Source organism: Hemibagrus wyckioides, linkage group LG03, assembly GCF_019097595.1.
Source record: "Hemibagrus wyckioides isolate EC202008001 linkage group LG03, SWU_Hwy_1.0, whole genome shotgun sequence".
NCBI classification, from domain to species: domain Eukaryota; kingdom Metazoa; phylum Chordata; class Actinopteri; order Siluriformes; family Bagridae; genus Hemibagrus; species Hemibagrus wyckioides.
Window position 1 is genome coordinate 20,937,939 of NC_080712.1, and position 9,707 is coordinate 20,947,645.

Genomic DNA, 9,707 nt, shown 5'->3' on the forward strand with positions numbered 1-9,707 from the left:
GTTAAACGGTACACCAGTGGTTTCTTTCTTTTTACAAATTTTGTATTTGCTATTCCCAATGCCTGCGCAGTGGCTTTGATGGATTTTACCCTTTTCTCACAGCTTCAAAATGGTTTGTTTTACACCCATAAACAGCTCTCTTATCTTCCTGTATCTTTTTAACAAATGTACACAGATGAAACTGAAAGCTAAAAGTGATAGTAGACATTCAAATCTAATTATTGTTTAAACACACAAATAAACAATCTAACAGGACACACCTGATTAACAAGAAACACCGGTCAGTCACATGTTCCATTATTTTTGCTTTCTTAAAAATTGTGTGGTCTGATACAAAATATGCTGTTTTATATCATTTAACAGATAAAAAATATCAGGTGTTCGTTTTTTTTTCATATTCACCCACGATTTTGTTATATACACAGATTTACAGTGAATATTGGCATGCTGACAACAAACCTGTAACACAGAGGAGTGGATGAATTTTCTTAATGAAGATGTATTGCGAGTGTGTCTCTCCCTGTAGCAATTTGGGAGTAAACAGATCCGATGCCTCATGACTACGAAACAATAACGGGCAGAACAAGCTGTTCCAGCTCAATTTCCTTAAACATACTAGATTGTAACCTCATTTCAACTCTCTGTTTTCTACTGACAAAGTTATAAGCAAGACAACAAAATGTTTATTGCCCAGGTAATGGATAGCAGAACTCAAAAGAGGAACTTGATTTGATTTTATCTGCCACGGACAATACCTAAATATTGCTGACGCTTCTCCCTGAAGGAAGTTTTAGGGTTACTTCATAAGAACAAAAGTAGAAGCTTTTGGAGGTGTCAACATCGTGATTGGGATTTAATGAGAAGGAACTGTAAATATACACTTTCAATTAATTCACATTGCACATCCCTCAGCTCACATGTTAATTGCATTATCAGCACTGAAACACAAAGCACCACTCGTATGTTCTCCCTGGAGTCATATTCACTTCCATATTTAGCCTGTGTAGCTGAGTGCAGGCCTGTCTGGACACACACAGCTCGGGGTGACTGAGTGTTTCCCACAGAGAGAGCACGTGAGCATGTCAGAACCATGCACGCTGACTGTAATTTCTCTCAGTCTTGTCCAGACACAACTCTAAACTGTTTCTACGTGCAGATCCAGAGACAGCCTACACACTCCTGAATACCACTCACAAGGCATACAACGGTTTTCTCATGAGAGCCTGAAATATAGGTCTTTATTACAAGCTCCAAATATATGAAATACAGTTTGCACTTAATGGATGCCTAAATGCTACTTCCTTTATTAAAATAAAGAGAACATCTGATGCCAGGGGTATAATTTTGTTAAAAAACTTAAAAAAAAAAAAAAAAAAAAAGGTTTAGACATACATCATTACTTGCACAAATGTTTAAGAAAATAAATAATAAAATATAAAATGTACAAGAATTTGATATAAACACTGACCCATATTCAACACCCACTGTAAATGGATAAAGTTGGAAAGGGGCAAATTAAGATTAAGATTGATTTACTCAGATTGCTTTTGTAAACTCAGGAAGGCATTTTTGTACAGAGCTGCGGGACTACAAACTATTGACCCAATTATTTAAAAACACTTGTGCTTCCATTATTTCTCTTTGATAAATCCATTACTTCATGCTGAAAGTCCACTGTTTATAAAGTGCTTCATTTCTGGCTTACTGGATATTCCCTCTCTTTGAGGCAAAGCATGAGCCTGCAGCAAACTGATCTTCAAACCTGTAAAGCAGATATTAAAAAAAAAAAAAAAAAATCAAAGATGAGTAATGCTCAGAATAACTCGCACATCCAGACCAATAACATAATGTGAGTATATGCTGTAAGAATATCAGTCAGTTCTGCTTGTTCCCTGTAACACACCTTTACCTAATCATGGACAACCCTTGGCTAAATCTCTCTAATGACCTTTCCTTAAACATTCGCTCTGTTCTTTTTCATTTTCTTTAATGTGGCTTGGATTTTAAAGCCTTTGGTTTGAATTAAGACCACATTCAAGATACAGTCATGTCCTGGCATGCTAGATACAATCTCACACATCTTTCTCACTACTAAGCTGGATCTGGGGGACGTAAAACATCACATGTGGTGCCTGAACAACCAGCTTGTGAGCACATGGGCCTCAGAGGGAGCATAGTGCATGCACACATCTGTTCCCGACATCATAGCTCTGGAAGAAAATGGGAGCAATTTGTGAGATAAGTAGATGCGAGATTTGGGGGACAGAGCAGGGTTGGATGAGAGGGTGATAGGAGGACAAAATATGAGAAATTTGGAAAAAGAGGAGAAACTGATGGTGAATTTAATGCACTTAAATCCCCCCTATACACACACACAGAAAAAGAGAAAAAGGGGAGAGAGGGAAAGATGGATCAGCATAACTAATCTCAGCTGTGTCCTGTGGCCTTGATATTTTCGTCTTAGCATTATTGCAATCTGTGCATTTCCACCGAAATAGCAAAGCTACTCCTCTATCGCTCTCTCTTTCTGTGTGTGTGTGTGTGTGTGTGTGTGTGAGAGAGAGAGAGAGAGATTAGAGCTGAGGAGAGGCCAAAGAAGACCTCACATCCTTTTACGCAATAAATCTAATAAACTTCCTGGAGCAGATTTATTTGATTAACTGTCAAAATCAAAACATTTTCTTGTAAACACTTATCACTGTAAGAGTAATTCCTTCTCAGCAATTTGAAACAGTAATAATTACTGTGCATAGAATTTAATTTGTCGTTAATGTTTTGTACTAATTTGCTTGTCCCAGGTAAGATTAAAACGCTTGTCTGGAGGATCGGGTGTAACTTTCTGTTTTAAGAGAATACTCGCAGAACATCAGCATCAGCTTACCTCTGCTTCTCTGTTGTCATGGTTAACTGGCAGGTTAGACTTTCTGAAGTTCCAGCGATGAAAGATGGGAAGTGTACCAACACTCAGTCATGAGCAAACCACATGAGACAGAGAATGGCTCTGAACCAGAGAAGAATGACTGTTTACTGTTTACAATTCTTTTTGTCTGGTTTATGAATTGTGAAATGTCTTAATAGTGTCATCCTTAAAAAAAAAAACATGTTCATTTAGTGGTTAGTAAAGCGTTTGACTCTGACCCAGCAACTGTGTTGATTTTTGAAGAATCCTCTTTTTATATTACAAAACCAGGATTTCCATTCTGATCCTCGCAGCACGCTCTAGCTCTTGCATAACAAGCAACATTTACAACAAATGCCTTTCGCTCTTAAAGTGCAACCCATTAGTTAATACTATCACTCTCATGTTTTTCCTCAAAAATCAAGCTATAAAAGCTGAAGTCATAATGTTAATGTCTCTCAGTGTTCACTGGTGCATTAAATGCAGTTAGTTGAGTCATCAGTGTGGTCAGTGGTGACATAAATAGCAGATTATCTCAATAGAAAATATCAACATTTAGTGCAGTTCAGCAGTATTGCTCCGAAGCAGCCACATCCACATTAAAAGTGTTTTTTTTTTCTGAAATTATTAGACTCCAGCCAGCAGTTTCTTTAACCAATGGATTAAAATATTCCATAATCCTGCATGTTTCTGTCCGGACCTTTTCCTCTGCATTTCATGTGAAGCATCCATGCTTTGACAACACAGGCAGACTTCTGTACCTGCTGTTCCTCGCCACCTCCCATCTCACACTCCCAGTGGAACACAGTGCTCTTATTATAGCAACAGTCTTCCGAGGTAGATTATGCATTATGTGTTTGTGTCACTACTTTTGTTCTGTTCTTGTTTTTCACGTTCAGTGAATCCATTCTCTTTAAAATAAGAGACAATTAAAAAAAAAATGTCACTAGACAGGAAAATATAAAACAGAAACTTTCATCAGTCAGCCTATTTTCCATTTTCTGTTTGAATGCAATATAGGCTGTAGCTGCAACAAAATCCTTTCTGAGCATTTAGCAGGTACCATATTGTTTGTGAAGGGTTATACTGAACTCTCATCAGGTTTGCTACACAGTTGTGTGTGGTTCCTCTTCTCCAGAATCTGGTTGAGCTCCTCGGTGAAAGAGTAGTACATTGGAGATGTGGTGTCTCCGTCAGTTTGTCTCAGTAACACGTAACTGTTGCCGTTCATTTTGCGTAAGACACTTGGCAGTGTGGCTGAGAAGCCATTGGTGTAGTCCAACTCAGAGTTAGATGGAGGTGGAGGAAGTGGAGGTGCAGGAGGAAGCTCTTTATTGGAGGAAACCTGGGCCTCTCCAGGAACAATCTGCAGTAGTCCATCGGGTGGTTTTGCTTTCCCGTTACAGTGGCTGGAGATAGTCTTCAGCTCCATGCGGTCATTCCTCTTCTTCTTTCTGTCAGCTTGGGCTGCTGCTCGGAGAGAGTACTTCCCCCGTTTGCTCTGCACACAGAAACCCACATACAGCAGCACTACAGTCAGGACCAGACACAATCCACCAAGGATGGTGATCAGAGTGATGTACATGGCCTCCATGTTCCTCACAGACTGGAACTGTGGTGGGAGGGGATAGGGAGGTTGTGGTGCTAGATTGCTGCCATTGGAGTTGGGATGGAGCGTTGCGTGAGGTGGCAGTGGTAGGTATTGTTGCACAATCAAAGTGTAGATCACTATGTGGATTCGGACGCCATTCTCCAGAGCGAAGCAACTGTAGTTGCCACTCTGCTCTGGTTTTGCCTCAATCACCAGCAAGCCATCAGTGCCAATGCGATAGCCTGAGTTCAGCCCATAGCCCTTCAGCTGCTTGGCGTTCCTTGTCCACTGTGGGGTTGCGAGATTAGAGCTGAGCTCACACTGCAGAAGCACATCATCACCTGCCATCACGGAGCGAACACGATGTTGCACCAAGCCTGAAAATGAAACCAGGGCAGTCAGCATTTCATGTACAGATGTTAATAAGTGACTAACACCAATAAAATGCCTTTCAAGTGCATTCTGAGTATAATCTTATGGAGGTCTGTTCATTCATTCATTCATTCATTCATTCATTCATTCATTCATTTGTTCGTTCATTCGTTCATTTAAGGTTGAGTTCTTCAAAATTGCTCAAGGATTCTGAAAATAAGCATCACAATTTGCAACTTCTTTGTACATTATTAGAATGATAACTATGCTGGTAACAGCAATACTTTATTGCCTAACTAAGTTAACATATAATTGCCTGAAATGCTATTGATTTCATAAATATAAGGACTATACCTATCTATTTTGAGATGCAATTCGATTATAAATTGCAATCCATGCCTACACAGCAAATAAAGCCTACACAGGGTGCTTGGAACGTGTTAATATTATGCATTTACATTTACTACATTTAGTGGATGCCTTTATCTATCAAAAAACATCTCATGATAGTTGAACAGGTTAGAGTTTAATATCATCATGCCGAACACCTTAAAAGCATAAAAGCTTATATAAACTTATATAAACAGTTTAAGCTATTTAAAATTGTCTTCTTGAAGCAATGAATGCTTCTCTTGTTACATTGCACTAAAGGGAAAATCAGTATGCATACCATCTGCTGCAGATTTTGCACAGCCTTCATTCCCATTAAGGATGTCTTGAGTCAGATTGGATCTGCACATAATTAAAAAAAAGAAGAAAAAAAGATAACAATTAGTTCTGGTTGAATCCACATAGAACTCCTAAGAAGTCTAACTACATTTCAAATCTCCAGCTTGTTTTCAGTGCACGGGTATGTACAGTAACTACTAATAATATAAGGCAATATATGTGTAGATTAGAACATCAGAGCGTCACAAAACAGTGACATGTCCCATGGATTGAGGAAGACAAATTGCCCTGATGGACTCTGGACTTAGACAAACAAATGCTAGACACGTACCTGTCTGTGCGTGAGGTGATCTCTACACATTCAGCCCCATCCCAGGCACAGAATGGATCCCGTGCTAACACGCAATCAAAGCAGGACATATATCTGTGACATGTGGACAAGGGCAGCTGTACAACACCGGAGGGTGAGCCTACATACACACTCATCTAGAGGTGAAACAACAACCAGACACAACAGGATAAATATGGAGTGTCATATTTAAAAACAACAAATATATGATTTTGGTATATATTCTTCTGTTGTAAAGGACATTTGTCTATTTTACCAACCTGCTTCTGAGAGATGACTATATTGTTCACAGGCTGTGGCTCCTCAAACAGCTGCAGCTCTTCAATAATGTGAAGCTGACCTTTAACTTCTACTGCTTTTTGGAGCCAACCTTCATCTGAAGCATGCAAACATCCAACATTATCAATGAAACTGAGGAACAAAATACCACAATCACATGCCAAACACCACACACAGACCTGAGCCACCCCACATGCTTCAGTAACGCAACATGATGAATTTCTAATTGCTCAGTCTGAAGTGACGAAGACTTAATGTGCTTTCATATATGCAGAGTTTAGTCTGTTTGAATTAAAACCTGTTCCCCCCCCGTGTGATTCATTCAGGCAGGTGAGAACACAGTGATGACACTCACATCAAGCCAAAACAACCAGTCTGATAGTCTAGTGAGAAAGCTATTTGATACTTAATCAGCCCAAGTGCGGGAAGTGAAGCAAGCATGGCATGTGTTTTAAGTTATGGATGAAATTTTTAGTAGATGCAAGCTGTTCAACTGATTCGCAAGACTCAAACGGAGCCAAAGAACACAGATGTAGTCTCCTTGATATTTCAACCCGACGAACAAAAAGAGATAATGCGTGTGTTCTTTGTGCCCAAATGATTCTGTGATATCTGCACAAACTTGGCAAAGGTTTGTTTACATTCTTCCATTGCCTTATTTCTGACCAATGAATGAAATGAGTTTTATGAGCTGTTTTAATGCTTTCTCTTTGGCAAATAATGTGCCATGTGAAACCCAAGCAAACCAAATCACTAACAAACCAAATTCTCCCTCAGTCAGACTAGACAAATTGACTAATAGTTGTGAAACCCTTCGTAAAACACACCTGTCCCAATAAAGAGCATGTGATAAGTCTGGCCATCTAGAGCTGTCACTTTGTGCACCACTATTTTAGTGTAGTCTACGGTCCTCCGAAACAGCAGGGGGCGTTGTCCTAGAGGAAGAACCTGTCGAGACATTAGTGGATGACGGCGTATGAAATGCAGCACGTCGTCTGGCAGGTCAGTGGAGAGCTTGATGCCTTTTTCCCTGAGTTGATCTGTGATGCACTGAGGAGCAAAAGATTGGAAGGAATACTGGTAAGTCAAAAAGATAAGTCAAAATGCAAAAACATCACACCATGCACCACCTACTGCATTTCCGCTGGCCTGCAAACAAAAAAAGCTAAAATCACTAAAGTAAAAAAACTGCATCCTGTCCCATGCTGTTAGACACTGCACAATTTTAGCCTACAGGAAAGACCAATCCATGCCAGCATGCAAGTGTTTAGGTTCTAATTAACCAAGGCTGACAGGTTTAAAGCACCAAACTGTTTTCTCACAAGTTTTTAGACAAGCTAAACAGCTATTAATTCTGAAAATGAAATGTCATATATCTGCAGAGGCACTCATTATAAATGTCTTGGCATCTTGACATGTCTTTTATTCTTGATCCTAATCTCCATGGCAATCAGCCATTATGCCATAAGAATCTCATCACTGAGGCTTTGCTTCATGCTTGCTTTGCTCTCCTCAGTCTAATTGCAACGCTCTGTCCGTGCTACATCTGTCACGTAGGAGCACAAAGCAAGCAGGTGGAGCCGGATGGATCAAGATAAGCAGGCAAGAGTAAGAGGAGACTTCAGAACTGCAGAGCTTACCGAGCCAGGTCTCGGATCAGGCACCTTCCCCGTGTACTCAGTCAATTTGGCGCCAGCGTCCTCCTGGCTTTCCATGTAGGGCCCTTCAAAGACCTGCTGGACGTCTTTGATTGAGTAGCGGCAGATGGCAGAGGCTTTGACGTTTTTCCTGTAAAACAAAAACAGTGTTTAATGCAATCTCAAAGCAACAGTACTGCAATAGCACCAAATCAACTAAAAACCCAAAACAAATGCTCAAAACTATGACTGAGTAAATTAATGCTCATATTCGATCATTATTTGAACGTTTCTAGGCAACAGAGGGTAGAAGGCTAAAGAAAGTGCTTCAAATCAAAGTTTTGAATCAGCCAGTGCAGGTCTGATTTTTTACAGTTTGTGGTGGGTGGGCTTGCTTCACCAGCTTGAGAGGCTCTCTTCCTCTGAGCCTTGGCTGATCTCTTTGTTTCTCAAGGTCTTGGCGTGTTGGCACAGAGGCTCCAAGAGCCCACAGTGTAACCATAGCAACATGAAAATAGATTACAGATGTATAAAAAAAAAAGACGTCAAAGAGATATAAAGGAAGGTAGAGGGACGGGGGCGAGAGAGTGAGACAGAGACAGAGACAAACCTCATCAAGAGCTGCAGCACATTCGTCTGACAAGAGGGTAGAAAAGGGATGGGGACAGAGCGAGCATATATTACCAGTGACTGAAGAAGGGGGAAGAGAGAGGAACATGAGATGAGGAGTAGAAAATAGGAAGAGAAGTAGCCAAGAAACAGAAATGAGTGGTACGAGCACTCTTTGAAGTGCTTGCACCCCCAGTTACCAGCGCTTTCCAAGTTGCACAGAAAACTAGATGAAGATACTGTTTAGGTTTTAGGATGACAGCTTGTTTCTAACACTGTCAAATGCTTGTTAAAAGCTGAATGGCTGGTGCTCATATTCTTCCTATGGAGAATATTTAATCAAGCAATCAATTCATCATGATACATATCACTGTATATTATTTATTTTTACCAATAATGCTCAATCAGACTTGCCAATTAATCATTTTGACTTTATGTTAAAAGAGATACCTGTTTTTTAAGTTCAAATACAGAAGTAGTGCATGCCATTGGTCAATTTGTGTGAAGTTCCAGAGGTTACTAGAGTGTGCTTACATGGGCAGGTTTCGTGACAATCGCTCAATGTTAACTCTCTAAAAATGTGGCTGAAAACTGATTGGCCAATGTCAACCCTGTTTTTCCTCACCTGATCCACAAGAGCACACAAACATTGCATAATCAATAAAACATGCACGCAAACACCTTCTGGTCAAGTTCATAGCATGTGGCCACTAAAAAACAATTCGACCTGAACTTGAAGGTCACAACAAGCAGCTCATTATTGCACAGTTCTCAGAGTAATCTGTCCTCTCTTCTTTCACCTTTCTGAGTCAGCAGACACCAAGGGTTTCTCTGTCCAGTCATCTGGCCCTCATTTATTCATCAGCTTGCAGTTCACATGTCAAATCTCACACCAGCCTGCCAGCTCATCAAAACTGCTCTTCACTTAGTGAACAAAAGGATAGCCTGAGCACAACAGAAAGCAATGTTTTTTTCCAATTTGTGAACACTAAATTTATTTTAAACCTTAGTAGTAGTATTATTTACTTTAGTACTGGTAGGTTTTTTTTTTTGTTAAACCAAGACAAAGAGGAGCATAGCTTCTGAAATTCTCCATGGAACATCCTCAAATCTCTTCAGAGTGACAGACCTGCTTATGAAAAAAAGATAACAGACCTCAGGCAGCCAAAAACCTGTCAGCCATTCTTGGGATTATGCTGCTGGAGTGAGCTTTTGAGAGCTTGAGTACAGACACATCAAGCATAAGGTGCATGGCCAAATGGACATATGCACTGAAGAACAGACTGGCAGACTTAATACATT

General features: G+C 40.1%; 1 protein-coding gene across 3 annotated transcripts in view; it reads right to left on the minus strand.

Annotated features, from left to right (window-relative positions):
• Positions 1–343: 343 nt before the first annotated feature.
• Positions 344–9,707, minus strand: part of sema4ga (sema domain, immunoglobulin domain (Ig), transmembrane domain (TM) and short cytoplasmic domain, (semaphorin) 4Ga) — a 29,905-nt gene continuing 20,541 nt past the window's right edge. For 2 of the 3 annotated variants that reach the window (XR_009204145.1, XR_009204151.1), the window contains exons 10-16: positions 7,800–7,947; positions 6,987–7,209; positions 6,141–6,256; positions 5,863–6,017; positions 5,533–5,594; positions 2,882–4,867; positions 344–1,762 (exon numbers count right to left, since the gene is read on the minus strand). Coding sequence is in view for 1 of the 3 variants with exons in the window: in XM_058385411.1 (XP_058241394.1) it covers positions 3,981–4,867; positions 5,533–5,594; positions 5,863–6,017; positions 6,141–6,256; positions 6,987–7,209; positions 7,800–7,947 (1,591 nt within the window). In the remaining 2 variants the exon portion in view is untranslated. The other variant, XM_058385411.1, reaches the window with a different exon arrangement.